General features: G+C 38.3%; 1 protein-coding gene across 2 annotated transcripts in view; it reads right to left on the bottom strand.

Annotated features, from left to right (window-relative positions):
* Positions 1-22,421: 22,421 nt before the first annotated feature.
* The window catches only part of LOC114652678 (uncharacterized), a 120,475-nt gene continuing 120,283 nt past the window's right edge, over positions 22,422-22,613 (bottom strand). For both annotated transcript variants that reach the window (XM_028803011.2, XM_028803010.2), the window contains exon 12: positions 22,422-22,534. In XM_028803011.2, coding sequence (XP_028658844.2) covers positions 22,492-22,534 — 43 coding nt within the window. In that variant the 3' untranslated portion in view covers positions 22,422-22,491. The remainder of the gene's footprint in view (positions 22,535-22,613) is intronic.

Raw genomic sequence — 22,613 nt, forward strand, 5'->3', positions numbered from 1 at the left:
TTTATCTGGACTCCGAGTGATATCCAGTGACTGGGACATTTTCTTGTATCCATCACCTTTTCACAGAGTTGCTCAGAGTGTTCATTTGTCCATCATGTAAGGTAGGCCACAATATTGACTGATCACAATTTGGACCTTCCAGATAAGGTGCATTTATACCACAATCAATAGAAACATCAGACAGGTGATGTCCATTGAACTAATGTGACTTTTAAAACCAAGGGGCTGCCCCAGTGAGGATTTATTAAAGGTGTGAATACTGGGGTGACCTGTGACTGTGTGTTTTATGTTTGTATTTATTTAGACAACTTTGCAGAGATCTGATTTCATTGCGACACAGGCAATTTTTTTTCTGTTGATCAATGTCAAATTAAATCCACTGTGAGTCAATATTGTGTAATAATAAAATGTAAATACATCCGAGGGGGTGAACACTTTTTTTAGGTTCTCTACACAGGTATATTCACAAATCATCTTAATCCAGATCAGGTCCCAGCAACCTCACAGGGCACAAGGCATAAAGAAGCCATGGACAGGCTGGACCAGTTAGCTGGAAAACTTGTGTTTTGGCCTGTGAGAAGACTTATTTAGCTGAGCTGAAGACACTTCTTACTAAATATGTCATCTCTGATGCAGTTTTGGCCTCTGTCCATACACAGTTGTTGTGTGTATGTTACTTCTGTCTTCTGCTGTGCTTATTTACTCATGTCATGTCACAGAATGGAGTCAAATGAACTGAGTCCATGTCTCTACAAGCATGCACAACAAGAACAACGTGGTCTTCAGCGGTCAGGGCTGAATCTAATGAACATAAATAAACTTTCTCTAAAATGTTTCCCCTAGCTGTTCCCCTTTGCATTGCTGGATTGTTTTATATTGAATGGAACATGTAACTCGGCATCCAGTTTCAAGGATTGCTCCCAAAGTCAACTATTGTGCTGGCTGTGTTATTTACTTTGTTTTGATTGAGTTGTGCTCTTTTGTAATGTTTCCAAACAAAATCAATTCAAAATAAGTAAATAAATAAATATGTGGGCCCTTATAAATGTATTTATGCTTTTCAAAAGTGGAGAGTGGTCCTCTTTTTTTATTTGTCATCCCTCCCCATTCCTCTCTCCATACTCAGGCTTGTATTTTTGAAGGTTTTATTCATAGAACAAAGGATCTGCAGCTGCAGGGCACAACACCACATCATTTTCTGAGTAGTGCCAGCACTGCGAACTTTAATAGCACTTACTGTTACATAACAACTGAAAACAACACAAACAATAAACTACATCATAAATGCTAAAGAATGTACTTATCTAATACCTTGAGTTGCCTTTCTCTGAGCAGCACATAAACAATGCAGGCAGTCCTCAGGCTTCCTCCATCACCTTTGCCATTTCTTCTTCATCTTCTTTGCAGGTATCTGATGCTTTTTCCAGCTCCAAATGACACAAGGAATCAACCTTAGAAGGAATGCTGGTTCACCACCAACCGCACCCTGCAGTCACCAGTCAACCTGCCGGCATGTGCTCGGAGTGTGGGAAGAAACCAAAGTCTCTGGAGGAACATAACGAGAGCAGAAAGACTGCACAAAGAAGGCACTTTAAAGTCCAAGCTGTCCAAGTTTTCATCACAAGGTGATAATTGTGGCTCCCTGTAACATGTTAACATAGACAAAGCTGTATTTATTAAAAATATCATTTAATGGTTTATCCTTAAGAATCAAAACCTGCAATTCTCTGTCTTAACATATCTGTGTTTCAAGTACTGTAAGTGAGTTAGGAAGCAATTTCAATAAGCAGTACAGTGGCACAGCGAAAGCACAGAACATCCTAGCAGTGACAAATTTAAAGTCACCAATTTAAACATCATGTGCATTTCTGGAAGGGGGAGAACAAGAAACACAGACACAGACAGCAACCATGAAGCAGCAGTGCTAACCACTAAACCACCATGATGACAAGGAACAGATGCCTGCTATCTCTTCTTGTCCTTTGGCAGCAAGGCACTGTTGACACTTCTTTGCTTCTTGTACTGCTTTCTTTTATACATTCAGGTATAGCAGGGATCCTGAAGTTCAGTACTAGGGGGCCATAATGGCTGCAGCTCTTTGGTTTAACCCAATTGTTTAACGAGAAGTTATTGCTGCTGAATTAATGATTGCTTGAGCAACATGAACTTGGAGTTCCAAAACATGCAGTCCCAAAGACCTGTGGTGTGCTGTCCTGGTAACGTCAGTTCTAGAGAGGCCCATTGGATCAACAAGCTAATTAAAAAGGTAAGCTCAGTTATGGGAAACACTCTGGACCCCCTGGAGGGAGTAGTGAAGGAGAGAATTAAACAAAACTGATTGTCATTATTAACAATGTTGCACACAGAGTACTTTCAGCCAACAAATTATTCAGCAGAAGTGTCTCAGGAAACACTACCGGGGTTCCTTGATACAAACAGCAATATGTCTGCGTAATGCCTCACTGGGACTGTGACAGCCAAGTCAGAGCTTTTCTTTACTTTTAATTTTCTTGCTTTATAGTCATTCTGATGTGCGTTCAGACCATAGTGTGTGTGTAAGTATATTTATTTATCTGTCTATCTATGTATTTATTTAAAGAGCTTCTGTGAAAAGCCAAATTTCTCCCTGGGGCAAATAAAGTTCTGTCCTTCCTATCTATCTATCTATCTATCTATCTATCTATCTATCTATCTATCTATCTATCTATCTATCTATCTATTTCTAAAAATGTCCCCTAGAGGGTGATAACACTGTCAAACACCCAACTAGTAATGCGAGCAAACACAAAAGCTTTACACAATAAAAAGGTTTATTTCACAAAAAGGACTGTAAATACATGAACCTATGAACCTCCATAAAGCACACAATGCAAAATAGAGACGCCAGCGAGGGCAATCCAAGGTGAATAAGTCCCAATACGAAATCCCAAGAACAGTCAAATTGCAGAGCAAAATAGTCAACAGTCCATTGAATCCCAGAAAGCAGAGAAGTAAACTAGAACACACTCAACAAACTCCTATACACATTTGAAATGAACCACCAGGAACTGTGGGAGACCCTCTGGATTTATAGCTGTGAGAACAGTTCTTGCCGCTGATTGACAAGTGGCCCTTCATCTTGGGGGACGACCCACACAACACATGGAACATAACACAGGCAGCTTACATACATAAGCAAATTCAAAAACAAAGAATAATACTGATATTTTAAAAAGTTCTTTATCTTTAACATAATCAACATAAATCAAAGCACCTAAAATAAAAAAGAGATACACAAAACATGTATTGGAACTCCAGCCTGCAGAGTAACATGACATATTTTTGTGGTTCATTTTAGTTATCCTGTTTTTTGATATCCCCAGCCTGTAATTGCCTGCCAGTTTTCTTTATTAGTGATCAGCGAGGTATGAATGACAAAGGAGACAGCTTTCTTGGTCCCATTTTACTCATGTGTGCTTGTCATGAAGTTTTTTTTCTCTATAAAAAATCTGGAAAGAAATGGATGCGAAAGAAGTGAAGGACTGAGAACGATAGATAGATAGATAGATAGATAGATAGATAGATAGATAGATAATCTACTTCAAGGCACAAGCCATGTGGATGACATCCACAGAAAGGAAATAAAAAAATCATAACACAGAAATGGCCTGATATGGTATAATGAACAACTAATGAGTCATGACATTAGCCAAGTTCTGTTTTCCAACAGGATGAACTTCTGATTAAGCAGTGGGGTTGGAACAAAAGCGTGCAGACATTGTGGCCCCCCCAGGACTGAGCTTTATCTCTGAGTCAGGCTATACTTTCTCCCAGGACCCTGAACAGGATTAAAGGAGCGCTAGTCTCTACCAATAGTCCGATTTGCAGTGCTTTAAATAGACACCATAAAAGAACAACATAAAATTATATATGCTACAATACTAGAGTTAGCATGACAGATGCTAACAATGTAGTTTTCTAAAGGTAAGAGAAAACTAAGCACAATGATTTTAAAACCAACATTGAAGAATTCTGTGCAACAGTATGGTGATGGTCTTTTATGATTTTGTTTAAACAACGTCCTTAAACGATTATCTACCTTCTGAAAACAGTGTGTCCAAACTGTATGCCATTAACTCATTTACTCCTAACACTCGTGCAATATTAAGAGCATTCTGAGCACAAACAGCTATGAGGGTACATCGCTGATCCACAGAACTTCAGCCATTTTAGCAGGCTCACCTTACTCTGTCTATTTATTAACGATAAAAATGTTCTGAGGTAAGGAGCACAGAAGCTTTTACGTAAGGCAGCTGTGTTCACTCAAGTGGAAAGACAGCAGAGGCATTTTGCATGTTGATTAACACACGCAATTGAAACTTTCACTGTATAATGACCCAATAAAATGATAAACCCTCTAACTTCCGAAGGCTTTCTCTCATGGTTATGCACATGGGAAACAACTTGAAAGCTTAGGTGACAGTAATTCTCCAACGAGACAGGAGGTGGCGCTGTACTAACGATCTCTCTCTTCTTCCCTTTCTGCAGAAAGAAAGACGTCTGACGTCACTTCCAGGGTCCATCCACCTAGACCAGGGGTCTGCAACCTTCACTATCAAAAGAGCCATTTTGCCCCCTCTTCCTCCAAAGAAAAATAGTCTGGAGCCGCAAAACATAACACAGCTTATAAACTTTTAAAAGTTTTAATCTTTTTTTAGATTTTACATGTTACAACCACGGAATACAATAAACAGAAGTGCAGTGTGCATGTGTAGGCCTACTTTGAAATAAATTAAACTGAACTATGCAGGCTTATTTGAGTCCTTCCTATGTGTAAAATTAAAATAACAACTAGCCCACTAGAATATAAATAAAACATTTAGCTGTAGCTTAGCAGCTTTAAAAAAGTAATCATAAAATTCCATTTCAGTGTGCTCTCATCCTCTTCAGGTTTCCCTCTCAGCCAGCAATCAACTGAAGCACCTGAACATACAAAAAAAACCTACATCAGCTCCGGGTCTGAAATGAATGTGTTTTTTTTTTCTGAAAAATAATAGCCTATTAAATGCTATTATTCTCACCTGTTTAATGTGACTTCTGTTTCTGAAGATCGCTGCAGATCATCTCTATGTCAGGGCTGTACGATGTGACTTTGACCTTCACACAGGACTGCAGGCTCTCATGTGTGAGGCGGGAGCAATATATGGACTTTATGAAGTTCATGCTTGAGAAAACTTGCTCACATAAGTATGTTGAGCCAAAGATGGACAGGACTCCAAATGCATATTTTTTCATGTTCATATACGTTTCAGGAATGGCAGTCCATGTGTCGAAAACAAGTTTGTCGGGTTTGGGAGGTTTTCAATATCACTCCATTTGTGCTATTTAGCGAGAGTAGCCTTCTGACGGGTGACTTCTTCAAGATCCGCTGTCAGGCATTTGAACTTGGACACCCATAAATCTTTATCTGCTATGTCGTCCAGTTCAATTTCTAGATTGGGCTTACTTACTCCTGTGAATGCGGATGTGTTCAGCAGGGATGGGTCGATGTCCAGGGGTGTGACAGGGAAGGAGAGAGTGTTTTTTTTTTCTTTCTGAACTCACTGAATCTTTCTCTACATGCAGCTTGCATTGCAATAATTGTACTGTGGAAATAATCACAATTTATGTGATTGTTCACTTCTTTGAACTCTCTCAGGGAGGGGAAGTGAGAGAGTGTACCTTTCTGTACATCTCTGGCAAACACTGTCATCTTGCGCTCAAACGCCAAAACATCCTACACCAAAACATTTAAAGTCAGAGAATAGATGCTCTGATATTTTTATGAACGATTCTTTCATGTATTCTCCGTCTGTGAATGGCTTACCCCTCCTTACGATCTCTTGAGCTGCCACAAAACTAGCAGCTGTAGTTGATTGTGGAGAAGTGATCCACTTTTTGAAAGTATGTTTGCTCTGTTCAGCTTTCCGTTGCAGTTCCGAAATTGCTCTCTTTCGCTCATCTTCACTTGGGTATTTTTCAGTGAATGCTGAGTGCTTGTTTCGAAAATGTCTTTCAATGTTACAATTTTTGTTGTTCGATAATTTATCGCCACATATTAAGCACACTGGTAAGCCAGCATCGTTGGCGGTGAAGGCAAATGCTTCTGTCCACGCAGAATTAAACTCTCTATTTTCTTCTGAGATTTTTCTTTTTTGGGATTTATTCATGGTTAGTGCAGGGGTCACACACTCCAGAAGCCTCCTGCAGGTAAAGGCGAGGGCTATAGACGTAGATGTGACGCATATTTTAGTTGACAAATTATAAATAAATAAATAAAAATAAATATTAGATGTTAAAGTGTATAAAGTAGTAGTAGTAGTGGTAGTAAATAAACATATATATATATATATATATATATATATATATATATATATATATATATACATATATATATATATATATATATATATATATACAACTTAAATTAAGAAATTGCCGCTATTCATTTTCATGTTTTTTTTTCTCAAGGCCAAAGATACAAGGAGGCTGAAGAACCGCATGCGGCTCCAGAGCCGCGGGTTGCCGACCCCTGACCTAGACCCACCTCTTCCTCCCAGAATGCCTGTAATCTGGGGGAGCCACCATCTTGGGCAGTCTACCTGAGACAAAAGTCTGGACCAGAGGTCCTCAATCACGGTCCTGGAGGGCTGCAGTGGCTGCAGGTTTTTATTCCAACTAGTTTCCCAATTAGAAGACAGTCCATGCTGACAATGAAACTTGGTATTGAACTATTTAGCTTGTTAATGCTTACATTCATCCAAGAGCCATTTTAATTGCACTGTACAGTTTCCCTCTGTGAGAACATTATCCATGTGTTTAAAAACTTAAACTTAATGGTCCTTCCAACTCCCCTCGCATTCATTTCTAAACATTTTTTTATCACAGATAAATAACGTGCTTAGCATGAAGTATTAGTTATCTGCATCTCATTATTAATTAATGTCTGATTAAGAAAACAGGCAACAATTAAAACATAAATGCAGCTGCTAAAATCTAAAATAGGCAATTAAGGATTCTATTTGGTAATAGGCAAGAGAACTAAAATTAATCCCAAAAAACATGTTGCTTTAGTAATAAATAAAAGGGTTCTAATTAAGAAATTGGTTAAAGTGAAAATCTGCAGCCACAGCCAACTTCCAGGACTGTAATTGAGGACCTCTGATCGACAAAGTAACTAAAATTTGTCTTTGATGAATAAAGGCACTAACAAGGCATAGAGTTAAACACCAACTATCATTAGCAGCAAGGATTGAGTTTTAATTAGGACACGAGCTGGAATGAAAACCCGTAGCCACTGCGGCCCACTAGGACTGTGATTGAGGACCCCTGGTCTAGACGACTCATTTCTTTGTGTTTTACACACTTTTTTTTTTTTTTTTTTTTAATTATAACTAGGGTGCTCGCTTTGCTTGCCAACCCCCCAGGCCTACGCTACATGCCAGCCACTTCGTGTCTCTGCTGCTCACATATGTGGATTTCACTTTTACCAAACAACAGATCTTTTAATTCTCACGGATACGCCTCCTCATTAGCAAGAAACACTACTTTTCCCTGATGGTAACACAAATTAGACAATCTACAAGTCTCTGACTTAAAGTTTAAATCTGAACAATATATTCAATCTCTTTTCGCTTGGTTATTTTCACCAAGTAATAATTTCCATTTGTTTGCGCTAATGCGATCTTTACTATCATTTTTTGAGACTTTCGAATTTTAGTACTTCCATTATCTCTAACCTGTTCTGCATGTGTATCGCACAAACGTTTTGAATTCTTTACAACATTCCACTTTGTCATCTACTCTTTGTCTTTTATTTCCGGCCCCGTGTGTGGTTAAATCTCTTGGCACAAAGTCTCATCTCACGGGACGCGCAAGTATCTCTCTGAAAAAGTCACGTCTCGTCCCAGGATTTTTTATTATAATAGAGATATTATACGGGGTTGGCCACAAGGTACCCCAAATCTTTGATATTGTTTATCTTTTAATTTACATAAATTTTCACACAAATACAAGTGTAAAGCAATACATATATGTCAAGTATATTGAAATGGATGTAGGGAAGGCTATGTAGAAGAGGCTGTTCTTGGGAAGGGAGAACGTAGGAGGAGAGAACAACATGGAGACCAATGGAGGTGACAAGATAGCCACATATTATATACAACAGGGCCCGCTATGCAACACTAATATGGACCAAAAAAGTGCCAGTCATCGCAAAGCAACATTATTTTTCCAGTCAAAAGATGGGTTAATATTCCTCTTAAGACAATTGCTTATGCTAAAAATCAAAGATAGCGCTGCACCAGTATATTAATGAATTAATAAATAAATCGGTGACAGTTAATGAAGCAGATTGGATCACATCTTGGTAAGGCCGTGGGTCTTGCTTGTTATGGCTGGAGCTTTATTGAAAGAAGAGGAGTAACTAGCAGCTTTAGCAGGATTTGCTTGGTCTTCAAGCAGAGCTTTGTCTAGAGCTGAACCAGCATCAGTGGAAAGCCTCACGCAGAGTGTCGACCAGGTACCATTCAATCATTTGTCTCTGTTAATTTATTTATTTTACAATATTGTACAGCACAATGCACATTGACATTTTAATCATGCAACATTAGCATACAGATTAAACCAAAATTTATGTTATTTATTTTTTTATTTAAACAAAATTACAATACAGTGTTTACTCAATAAAAGAAACTGTTACTAACACTTTCAGGAAGTGACCATATATGAATATTTCACTGTTACTGTCATTTCAAACTTATATAATTGTGAAAGAATAAATAAAGTTGAGCTCCTGCAGATGGGTGGTCTAGGATACGATTAAACCCCAGGTGGGGGTGGGAATGCAGTGCCAGACATACATGACTCAGTAGCTCACACTTTGCAGAGTATACAGTCAGTGAGACAGTGGCAATAACACAGCAGCAGGCAGCCAGTCCATATACCATCCAGAAATCATTAATCTAACAGCCTATGGGGAAAAAAGCCATTCTTAAAGCCTGGGAGGCCATGACCGTGTCCTTTGGAAAGCAGGAGGCTGAAGAGACTGTGAGCAGAGTGAGAGGAGCTTTCAGATGATCTAGAGGGGGGGGCTAATGATGGACTGGACTGTCTTCAACAAACGCACTGAAATTCCCACACCAAATGTTAGTGCAGCATATGAGGAAGCCGTCAACAGCACACCTATAGAAGCTGATGAGAATGGGAGGGAGAAGTCCAGCTTGTTTGGTCTCTTCAGGAAGCAGAGAGCCAATGTGCCTTTTTGACTTGTTGTGATGTATTGTGGGTCCAAGAGAGAAATGTGATCACCTAGAGACTTAAGACTGTGCACTGCCTCCACCACTGAGCCATTAATATACAAAGGAGTGCAGATGGGCCAAGACCTTCCAAGGACTGTAACCATTTAACTTGTTCTTGCTGAGACTGACAGGCACAGGGCTACAAGTTATTCTGCTAAAGTTTTGCTTTGCCTCTATATTTAGTAATGCAGTCTTAGTCTGCATGGTACAAAGTAAGTGGGCTGAGCACCTTGCGGTGCAAAACATTCAGAATAAAGGTGTGGGAGGCATTACCATAAATCCTTAGAGCCTGGGGCCTGTTGGTCAGAAAGTTCAGGATTCAGTTACACAGTGTAATGTTCAGATCCAGTGAGGACAGCTTGCCACTAACTGTTAAGGGATGATGCCTTTAAATCCTGAACTAGAATCTAGAAGCAGCATTCTGAGGCTGGTCAGGACTAAATGCAGTGAAGTGATGATGACATCTTTAATGGATATGTTATGGTGACAGGCATACTGGTGTGGGTCTAATGTGGGTAGGTGGAACAGAGACCTTCATGTGTAATATGACTGCTCTCTCAAATCATTTCATAATGACCAGGGTAAGTGCAATAGGATGATTGTCATCAAGACCAGGGGCCTCATGCATAACGGCGTGCGTAGAATTCGCACTATAACATGACGTAAGCACAAAAGCCGAAATGTGCTTACGCACAGAAAAATCCAGATGCAGGAATCTGTGCGTTCACCAACTTCCACGTTCTTCCGCTACATAAATCCCACTCAGCGTGGAAATAAACGCACGTGCACGCGCCTGCTGTCCCGCCCAACTCCTCCCAGAATTACACCTCTTTGAATATGCAAATCAATATACTGTAAATAGCCCTTAAGTTCAGCGTTCTGTGAAAAGGCAATGGCAAAAGTACGAGGAAAAATGGAAGAATTTCAGCGAATACCAAATGGAGGCAAAGAAAAACGTATTATTTGTTGTTTTAAACATTTATATAAGCAACAAAAGGAAGTTGATCGAGTGACATAACGTGTCGGAGAAACTCGAAATCTCAAGTTCACAAAGTCGCACAAGTGCCCGAAATAAAAAAGTTGTCAGATATCAAAGTGGGCGTGAAAAGGCGACTCGTAGCCCACCCTCTGAGTGTCATATGAAAGCTTATTAGGGTACAGTGAAAAAAAAAAAGGCACACAGTATGAAAAAAGCACGAAATGTCAATTTAATCTCGAAATTTCCACTTTAATCACGTAGTTTATTTTGTCATTAAAGTAGAACATCATAAACTTCATTTTAAAATCATTTAACTCTTTTACTAGTTTCTCAAATCCCATCGTAACTAAAGTAGCACATTAAATGCTTTGTTGTGTATTTGATCTTCTATGTGCTCAATGTGCCTGAATCACTACGTGCTCTTCCTCCGACAGGACACAGAATCCATTACATTCGTAATATTATAGCTCTCTGAATAATTAAAATACTGAGAAGTATACGTGATATCATTTTCATGATGATATAAGTTAAAGCATGTTATTAAACATGGGAACACGGTGGCGCAGTGATTGTTCATGTCTTACAGCAAGATGCTTGCTGCGCCATGCGCGACCTTCAATGAAATGCTTTATTACATAAGTACTGCCTTTTTCAAACGTACTAACCCCCAATTCCTGTCCTTACTTTTCTTTCTCCAAATACCCAATCACCACACAATCAGCTCTGTAATAGATGTTAAGCCATCTGTAAGCTTAGAACGCTGATTCTTCAAAACTTTTAAAGAACATCGAAATATCTTCGTAATGTTTAATTATTCTATCCATCTATCCTTCCAGTGTCGCACCAGCCACAACATGAAAACAGTGTGAGGCAGGAACAGTCCACGAACGAAGCTCAAGCTCGCTAGCGCTGCAGCACCGTGTAGTTAAAGTTTTATTTGTATAATACAATCAACATATTTTGCTGCATTTCATCTTAAAAATGATATCGTCATCATATGTAAATATGTGCTTTATAAAGTGGCTCAGGTTGTGCAATATTATAATTGTATCGTAAGTGCAATTACCTCATGGCAAGTACAAACAGTTCTATAAGGATCACTTGATGGACTGATTGAGTGCGTGTATAGTTCTTGGGATGAAACTGTTTGCGAACCGCGAGGTCCAAACAGGAAAGGCTGTGAAGCGTTGGTCGGATGAGAGTAGTTCAAATAGCGAATGGCTGAGGCAGCGAGTGCTGTATACCGATAATTCTCTTTCCGATCGCTGTAGATCTGTGATTCACACTCAGATACAGTGATATAAATACTCCAAGTGGTGCAGTGAGAGTAATATGGAAAAAGATGACCCGCTGTGGCAAACCCTAACGGGAGCAGCTGACAGAACAAGAAGTAGGTGCAATGAGAGTAACAACGCTAAAGCAGTTATGGTATTTAGAATAGTTTGACCATTCTGTGGACCATTATATTGTTACAGGTTAATTACAATCAGATGCATTAAATTTATGAACGATATGCGGTTAATTTCAGTGTATTTGATAAAGCAGCCGTCGTGGATGTGGATCTAAGAAAGGGTAACCACACAGGAACAGTAGCACTGCTTTGACGCTGGGTGCCGCCAGTCTGCAAAACCGAGTGGAGAACTTGCGTACGACAGGGTATGAGGTACCATGGAAAAGTGTGTGGCTTTACGCCAAGTGTAGGTTTTATACATCGCGATTTGAACGTGGAAACATTCTTACGCAACATTTCTGTGCGTATGCACCGTTTATACATGAGGCCCCAGATCCTTAAGATTTCTTGAGAACTAATGGGTATTTTGGGAGAGCAGCCTTTGACAGAAACATTAAAAACTGTTGGTGATGACCTCCACTAGTTCACGGTTACACTCTCTTAACACACAACTCAGGATACCGTCTGGACCTGCAGCCTTTTATATGTTGCCTGTAGTCATATTCTTCCTCATATTAGCTACCTAGTCACCTGGTGTGATGTCTCAGCCAGTCTGTGGTTCATATCAGGCCTGTGGATTCAGAATCTGAGTTGAAAGCAATTATTGGTTTACTGGAGTTGGAGTCAGTAAAAACATGCCGACTCTGACACCATGCTTTTACTAAAATAACTTCACTTTGATTGATTAAATCAGTGTTTCCCAAACTCGGTGCTGGTGAACCCCTGTGGCTGCAGGTTTTTGTTCCAACCAGATTCCTAATCAGTGACAACACCTGATAGCACTGATCTCATTTAATTAGCTGTTTTTTTTTTTCTTTTATTCGACATTCAGAAAAGCACAGCAGCATGTTTTTTACATTTATAAGACATTTAGAAATATTTCTGCTTTTGCTATAGATTTAAATGCTTAACTCTCTTTTGTTGATTTCATTATACTTTGCCCTTTCTCTGTGCAGTTTTCCCCTCTTCATTGTATCTTAATAATGACAATTTAAAACGAGCAGAGCAGACCCCCAGGCAAACAACACTGAATAATCAAAGGCTGCAACTACTTTTGAGTCAGACCCACTAATTAGTAAATAATGGATTAATTAAACAATTAGAACACCTAGAACAGTAGAATGAAAATCAAGATGAAAATACTGTTAAAAAGAAAAAAAAAGACATTATTCCTCTATAACTGCTTGGTACATTTTAATTTTTTTCTTTTTTAGCAAACTTAGTTTTCTAATTTCTATATTGTTCCCCAAACACAGAACTTGGGAAATATCAATTCACTTAATTAGCCCAGGAGTTCAATTAAAAACAGAAGCTGGTTGGAACAAAAACCTGCAGCCACAGGGGTTCACCAGGACCGAGTTTGGGAAACACTGGATTATATGAATGATAATATGTGTCTCAATATTGCATACTTCATTATAAGGGTTTCATAAGAGCAAATGAGTTAATGTACAAATAATTTTGCAAGTGTATCACAAGCATGTAATATGCCACACAGCACAGCGATGAATAACCATTTTCCTGATACATTATAAACATTGTTTAAGACCAAAAGAAGCCTTTGTTAATGCCTTGTTACATAACAGTATGTGCCCAATACATTCATTAGTACGTAATTTAAAGTGTATTTCAAATGAGGTCTAAATGTGATTTGAAAAGTTGTGATTCCACATGTTTTTACTGTTCACATTTGTATCATAAATAAGTGAAAAAAAAATTGGAATTCTGCTGCAGTGTGAACATAGCCTTATTCACACCAGGATCATGGAGATGCAATGTATTTAGATGGCGGGGAGGAAACTCACAAAAGAATGGAGACGCTCCTCCCAATTGGCACTCCGGTGGCTAATCAAATTAGTGCAACACTTCCTACTACGCCACCTTAGTGCTGTGTTCTCTTCTCTCAATTCAAACACTAATGTAGCTGTAGAAGGTGCATCTTCTCCCAGTCTACCCCGTAAGCCATAATCAAAATGGCATATCAGAAAAGAAATGTGATCAACACAGCACTCTAACTTACAACGAAACATAGGAGCTGGGCTTGGCAAACATGTTAAGTGGTTTAGAAGATATGCTCAGATATGTTGCTTAGACCTCCTCCTGCAAGTCGATTTAAATTCTGTCACTCAGAAATCACTGCTTGTTTACAGCTGCCCCCTTCCCATTAAAATTCAGTTTTGCAGGCCTATTAACTTTATGGCTCAGTGGGAGACCAAAGCCAAAGTTTAAAGAATTCACTCCTGACTGCCACCTGAATTAGCAGGCGCCGTGCTGCCACACGTAGTCTGCTCCTCAGTCCTCTCTTGGCTTTGTCTGCACTAAGTGAAGGCACGTCACCCTTTTACAGATGCGCTCACATGTTTGCTGTTAAAAGAATTCTTCCGTTTGACAGGAAACTGGGTACTCAATTTTGTGCAGACCTTCATACTGATGGTAAAAATAAATTCAGTATGTTCTGGGATGACAAAACTCAAGTTACAGCTTGTGTACTTTTACAAAATGTTGGCAATTTATTTTAGTTGTCACACAAGTCATACAGCCTGTGCAGTGAGGCACCAAAGCTTGTCACGTGCACATTTACTCAAAAATGTCTGGGGGAACACTGCCTGATCAGGTCACCTTTAAATGGATCTTAATTCAAAACTTTCATCACAGTAAGACAAAGGTTATAATTAATACATTTTCAGGGAATTCTGAAATGCACTGAATATCATCAGAAGCAAGAGAGAGAGGGCCATTGACATGCTGAAAGCAGGCACATCATGTACCAGAACTGACAGACATTATGGATTAAACTGCTCCACTGTGTCCTGACAGCAAGCAGGTTTTCAACAGACAGGCAGGCAGGACAGAAAGCTGTCCAAATTCTGGTCCTTCTCAATGACCACATCAGAGTAGGGCTGACACATCAGATGGATCCAACTGAGAGATCATTTCAGATCTGCAACTCATTGAAACAGCCGGCAGACACAAAGCCCACATCAGTAACATTACAGTGAGAGACAGGCTGGGTCGCTGAAGCAAGATAACCACTCAGAGGTCCTCTGCGCACACCTTCTAGACATCTGACCCCACAGTGGGAAAATACCAGGCAACATACCCATCTGCTCTGGTCACAACCATCACAAGGAATGAACGCTGCTCTACAGGTGCTGCCTATTCTTTGGACTTTACATGCCACACGAATCTGGGTTTTAGTGTCCCAAGAATAAGTCTCTTCCTTTTTGGGATATTTGTTTTTATGGTTGTTTATAATTTTTTATTATTATTCAAGTGATGCCATTTTAAATTCTGCTTTTTGGTTGGTTGCCATAATTTTGTGACAATCTTTACACAGCCGTACAAATAGAGTTAAAGGTTACTATGCCTGTTGCTGGTTACGTGACAAATTGTGCCTTTGTAACCCATCTTTATAAAATTGGATCCAAAAAAAAAACCCAATTAACTTTTTTAAGAGATAGCTTGGGGTAATTAAAACAAATTAGTACTAGGACCTTGCCAACATGTTTTGGTCTTTCGAGTCTTGTTTGGTATTTCTGGTTTTGTGAGTCACTTCTATCTGATTCTCTTGTTGATCAGACCCTTGCCTATTCATTGATTTTCGTTTGCTTTGCTGCTTTCATTCACTGGTTATTTTCTCTCTCTATTTATCTTAAGGACACCTTCAAGTGTACAAAGAGTACATAACAGATGACGACATTGTGCTAATAATTTTGTTTTTATTAATTCAGCTTTCTTGAAACCCACTTGGCAAGTGAGAGAAATTACCATATTTGATGCCAAGCTGTAAGAACAATGGAAGCCTATCAGACAAGCTTCAGCTTACTTTGCAGTTTAACTGCCTTCCAGCAGATAAAAATAAACAGTCTGCTGTAGATGACTTTTGTCAATGTTCACAATCCAACCCTTCGATGTCGACTTGAGTTAAGGTATTTCGGTCATCAATTTTCCCTTTTAGATTTATGGTTGCTACAGCACCATATATCGCTACGGTTATTGTGCCTTATTTGTATCTTTGTGACCCCCCAATCACTGTCCCCAGTCCTCCTTGGAGAATCCCCACCGATTATCATTTTGGGTCCCCCTTGGGGAATCGCTGCTGATCACTGCTGAAGAAATGACATTTGCTTAAGCTGCCTGCAGCGAGCCATAGCAAGACATTCAGTACTATTATGATTCACAACTCAGCATGACCCAAGTTCACCCATCACGTGACCCAGAATAGGTCATGACCTGTAGTTTAGGGAACATTGGTAATGGCTAACATAATTAAAGGGAGAACCTAGATGTGCATTTGGGAGTGTAATGTCATGGCAGCCAGCTTATTTAAAGTCGAGTCACATGCAGTTATGAACATTGTTCATCAAATAGAAGAGCATTAGAAAACTAGTCAAATAATTTCTTTTTGCAAGTTTTTACTTTGGGTTTTGACTTTTGCTCGTTTGCAATTTTTAGACTGATGTTACCACATTGTTTGTGATTTCTGTTAATGAACCGTTATCAGTCTTGACTACTCTTCTATTAAAAGAATACTCCACCCAAAAATATTACACTAAAACCTCGATTATCTGTCAGGGGTCGGGAGGCCATGACAGGTAAGAGAAAAGATGGATAACAGAACAGCTACTTTAAAAAAGATTTACTGTAGATTAGGGAATGGTCATATTGATTTACAAAACAAAATATAATATAGTATTAACAAAATTAATTCATGTAATATTGTAATGATCAGTGTAATAAGGAAACACAACTCAGATGTACTGGAGTTTTCTGCGTTTTACTTGGAGTCTTCGCTCTGTAACAATCGGCCTGTCTTATACTCAGTTATCTGGATTACAGAGTACACTTCCAAAACAAAAAAAAAGCTTTCCCTATCAATCAGTTTATCTCCCACCACTCACATTCCTTTTTTTTCTCTATAATGCAGACACTCTTGCTTTTTGTCTCCTGACTCTTTACTCAAAGCTTCCTTCTGCCGCACCTTCCTTTTTCTCCTAACTTCTCCTGTCACTCATCTCCTAACAGACATGTCCACCCCTTACAGAACAGAAGCCCTTCACCCAGTCCCATTACTTACGGCATTCATTACACACTTTCAACTCCCTAACAGTGCATCACAAGCTGTCTGTATGTCACAATATATTAACAAAACATAATATAACAGGATTTAAAAAGAAAATTAATGCAGAATAACATTACCATCAGTGGTTTCCATTTTCAACACGTTTTTTCAAATTTTCTTAGCATCATGCTTTATATCGTTTACTGGTGTTCTTCCAACTCTGTAAATTGATAGACTACTTGCAGCACTTTTGCCATTTTGTAAACATTTAATAATTTCAGTTTTCTGTGACAATTCCAATACCACAAGGTTACATTTATCAGCCGTATCAATGTATAGTAGAATAATTATAGCAAAAGAGAAAAGCTGCTAGATGCAATTAAAACTGGAGGTACGTAATGGACACTGTGATTTCAAATTGCGGCCTGACACGTGGCGCTGGGGAAGAATACTACACGCTAGCACAAGGGAGAGCCGTTCCAATGTGCAGAGCTCGCAGTGTACAGCAGTAGTAGTACAATAATCAGTAGGCGCTGGCGTGCCTTTTTTGTTTTTTTTTGGCCCTGAAGGTTAACAGATACTGATGTTTAATCGAGTAATGGATAATCAAGGTTTTACTGCATTTTATATGTTCCTCACCCCATGTACTTTGTAGTGGTGGCTGACAAAAATGTTAAATCTCATGTTGTCAAGTAGAAAAGAGTGCACAAAACTTATAACATAATTAGCTTCTATTAGTCACCATTGCTGTACAACAGCAAATGATGTGAAAAACATCCATGGAAAAGAGAAAAATAAACCTCCTGTTACTTGTGTTGCATAATCTACACATCAGTTATTCAGTCTTATGCTTAAAATGTGCAAAACGCAAGCTTTTTTGCTACAATATTTTTAAATGGTTACTTCCAGACTTATCAGCACACACATAAACAGGAAACCTAAAGGCTCTTGGGAAGGACTGTTTGAACTGAAGACAGGACTCTTGTCCAACAAATGAGGGGGAGAGGCAGGTCTTCAATTCAAAATGTCCTTCCCATGAGCCTTTAGTTTACTGTTCAGGATGTGTGCACTGGGTTTTCCACAAGTAACAATACTTCAGGGGAAAAGCCTGCGTTTTGCATGGTTTGCGCATACGACTGGAAAACTGACATTTGGACACAAGTAATGTGAGAATTCTTTTTTTTTTTTCCCCAAGGATGTTTTTTCATATTGTTTACTGTAATACTGCATTGTTCACTATTGGCTTCTATTGCATCATAAACTTTTTTCAAACCTTTCTGCATGAAAGCATGAAATTAAAAAAAATTCTTTGTCACCACTACAAACTGCACTGGGTGAGTAACTTTCTGGACAGGAAGCCAACATAATGGAAGGGCAAGGGAGGACTGCTTTCCAGGGCAATATGTTCTCCAAGTACACTGGGTGGCAGCTTATCCCTGGCATTGTTCCAGTTTGTATTCCCACAGGCCTGCATGGGAAATATGGCTGAAGCCACTGGAAACATTTCATGGAGGAGGCTTCCTAGAAGTGCCTCCAAGACATGCCTGTGACATACCAGAAGTACTCCTAGCTCCAATTTTAAAATGTTCCACTATAATTTGGACAGGGAAGATTTAATAGAAAAAAGACAAGGCGTGTGACGTAGTCATGCAAAATTCTATACTGGAACATCAAAGACCACTGTCATCAAGACCAAAAACAAAACCCTTGGTCACAGCCAAAAGTTGTAGTTAAAAGTTTTTCTAACAAGAAATGGTAAACAAAAGAAATTGAACCACAGGTCTCAAGAAAATGATCCACAGTGTCGGATAACGGGAAGTGCTCTGTGCTCACATCACAGGTCACCTGTCTGATTTTCTACCAACATTGTGACAACTGCTCCACAAAATGGGGTCACTCATACTAAACAAAATGGTGACTGGAAATGATGCAAAAATAATAATGCAACAAAATTAAGTAAATTTTAAAGTAAAAAAATATCAAAACTGAAATCTAAAATGACTGTGAAAATGATCAGAAAATCCTCAATAAATAAGTGATCGCACACAAAAAAGGAAACAAAAACAGAAAAATATAACAACAAAGAAAAAAATTCAAAACCTAATTTATAACAAAAATAAACCAGATAAGTCAGAGTTAGGACAACAGGAAAACAATATTATTGCATGTGAGAAGAAGCCTGATCATTGTGTTCCGCATAATCATTTTGTAATTATTATTTTAATACTAATTTTAATTTTTATTAAAATCTGGGATAAAGTTAATTCTTTGCAACTTGATTTTATTGTGATAAACATTGCCCCCAAAAAAACAGAAGAAATGTTAAAGAAAAGATGAAGTTTCAAAGGCTTTCATGTGTAGGATTCTGCCCATCTGCTGCCATTGAAAGCCTCTAAAGGAGCTGAGGTCTTGTATAACATTATTAAACACAAATGACAATACACCACTACCATGACAAAAATAATTTCAAAAGCAGGAGACAGATGGTTTAAGATTAACTGCTCGATGAAAGTAGAAGGTCTCTTTGTTAGGTGGCCAGTAGAGTTGCCCTTTCGAACAAACATATTTTATACTTTTTTCTGCATAAGAGTGAGATCTTATTTTTCTTTTTTCTACTGCAAACAAGCCATTAGCATATGCTTTGTATGCAGAATTTGCTTCTTCCACATATTGACTGATAGCTTTCCTCTTACCTGGCGGCTCCATTCTTAACATCCTTCTCCTAATATATCCAGCATCTCTCCTCTGCACATGTACTCTGCACCAACACAATCTCATCTCTCTGACTTTGTCTCCCAAACGTCCAACTTGAGCTGACCCTCTAATGTACTCATTTCTAATCCTGTCCATCCTTGTCACATCCAGTGCAAATCTTAACATCTTTAACTCTGCCACCTCCAGCTCTGTCTTCTGCTTTCTGATTAGTGCCACCGTCTCCAACCCATATAACACAGCTGGTTTCACTACCATCCTGTAGACCTTCCCTTTCATTCTTGCTGATACCCGTCTGTCACAAATTACTCCTGACACTCTTCTCCACCCATTCCACCCTGCCTGCACTCTCATTTTCACCTCTCTTCCACAATCCCCATTACTCTGTACTCTTGATCCCAAGTATTTAAACTCATCCACCTTCACCAACTCTACTCCCTGCATCCTCAACATTCCACTGACCTCCCTCTCATTTACACACACGTATTCTGTCTTGTTTCTACTGACCTTCATTCCTCTCCTCTCTAGAACATATCTTCACCTCTCCAGGGTCCCCTCAACCTGCTCCCTACTATCACTACAGATCAAAATGTCATCAGCAAACATCACAGTCCACGGGGACTCCTGTCTAATCTCGTCTGTCAACCTGTCCATCACCATTGCAAATAAGAAAGGACTCAGAGCCGATCCCTGATGTAATCCCACCTCCACCTTAAATGTATACGTCATTCCTACTGCAGACCTCACCATTATCACTCTTCCCTCATACAGATCCTCTACCACTTTTACATAATTCTCTGCCACTTCTGACATCTTCATACAATACCACATCTCCTCTCTAGGCACCCTGTCATATGCTTTCTCTAAGTCCACAAAGACAATTTTTATTTGCAAAACAACACAATGATTTTTTTTTATTTCCACTTATTGCTACTGATGTGCTTATCGACAGCCATGTGTATTCCTGGAATTTGTTTAGGATGCTGCCTGCTTTATATAGAGTCCAGAATTGTCCTGTAGACTCTCTTTTTGGCAATATGTTCACTTATGATGCTGACAGCATCTGCTCTTCAGTACTGTGATCACCATGTGTAAAAGCACTACAGTCACAGAAGACATATTGAAAACACAACAATCACCTCACAACACAATATCTTACAGCCTACAAAATTGAAATTATTCCAATCACATTTTCCCTGCAAAATGCCTGTGTGAAAACACACGCTTGAAAAATACTGGAAAAGCACCTGAAAAAAAGCCCCAAAAAGGCCTGAAAATCTTTTGGAAAACACTTGCAAAAAGTCATTAAAAAGCTTGAAGAATGCTAAACAAATGGTAGAAATTTACAATGCTCAATTGTGAATGGGCACTTACATTCTCATTGGGGAAGCTCCACCAAATATTTAAATTTGGGATAGCAATATCTTTAGGATTTGCATCTTTGTGCTACTAAAGGAAAATTTTATTTTGTTCAAAAATCTGTTTGACAATAAAAGCATGAGGCTTACCCATTTGCTTAAGTCCAAAATTTCACTCATTGCATGTGAGGTACTTTTTGTATATTCATTTTTTCATGAAGGGTGTCATTAATTGCGGAGTTGTCTGTAGCAAGCCTGAAAAAAATTATATGGGGTGGGAATTTGTTTTGATGTCACAGTGGAGACATCTCTTAAGTATCACTAAAAGTGAGACGTGGATTTTTAACTGCTGCAAAACATGGAGCATGAAGTTCAGAGAACCTTTAAACTATGCTTGATACAACAATTTTATGAATGTGCAACAAGAAAGCAATATTGTACGTCTAAGCAATAATAAGCAGTACTTTAGGTGTATTCCAGGCATTCACTTTTATCTATGTGTAATATAGAGAATCTCATTTTGTGAAGACCTGTATTTGTTTTTTTGAGTCTTCAAGTGCTTCTTTTAATCAAGAGTGCATAAGTCATATGCACTTAATGCTTTACAAATGCACCACAGAAAAAAGTAAGAATTCTAATAAAAGTATAAAGGTATGTGTACTGTAGCACTTGGAATTTTTTAACCTACATTATTTTTAATATGAATATCTGAACCTTAATTTCTGGGTAATTTGATTGCCCTGGTTAGAGAGTAAGTGGCTATTGAGAACTGATATTCATATAGTTAAAGAAAGAAAGAGTAAGGCTGACCGCTCAAAAAGCTGAAATGCTAATGTTGCTGAAGAAAAATTGAAAAAAAAAAGATGAGACAATAAGTAGTATTTTTGTTTGTGAAGTTTTTAAAGGTGAGGCAGATATTGTACAGTATGTCAACAAGGGTTAAACACAAATGTCGTTTTTAGATTTACATTGCATTTTTAATGTTTGATTAGCTAAACAAAAAACACGCATTAAATAAGTTTTTATAAATATGACATAAAACAAATAGCATTCTTTTTCTATGTTAAGGTTATCTAGAGACTTTATTTTTGTTATGATTGATTTTTTTTGATGTGCATTATACTATAATTAAAATTTCTTTATTTAAAATGCTCTAACTATACACACATTTACACTAAGTAATAATTTTATTTTTTTTTGTAGCTGAACTCTCACAATAAAGCAGGATATTACTTTTCCTTCTTTAGGATAACATTGTATTTATTTCAGCAGTTTGAGCATGATACTTTTAGATTGTCATCTTATATGAACTCTGTTGATTCAAAGAGCCCATTTATAAAGTAGCAATTGTTAATGAAAAAATATACCGATTTGGCAGATCCCACAAAACTTAATAACCTAGTAGATAATAAAGAATAATAAAGATTAAGTAATAAAGATTTTCATGAATACTCGTCAAGAGGATATGGATGACAAATTGAGATTGATATTGTATAGCAAACAACTGGATTCATACATTAATAAATCCATTATTTTCAGTACTTTTGAAACAATAACAAAAATACTCCAGCTGGTGGATCCTCGGTCAGTAGTAAATTGCTACTTGCTGAGAACTACTTGTGCACTTTTTTTTCCATGTGATCCCAGGTTTCTTCCCTGAGAAAGAGAAACAAAAATTGAGCAAATTAAAATAGATGTCAATTCACATATAGGAAGATCTTTTTAGGAACATGAT

The sequence above is a fragment of the Erpetoichthys calabaricus genome, chromosome 5 (genome assembly GCF_900747795.2).
Source record: "Erpetoichthys calabaricus chromosome 5, fErpCal1.3, whole genome shotgun sequence".
Lineage (NCBI taxonomy): Eukaryota > Metazoa > Chordata > Cladistia > Polypteriformes > Polypteridae > Erpetoichthys > Erpetoichthys calabaricus.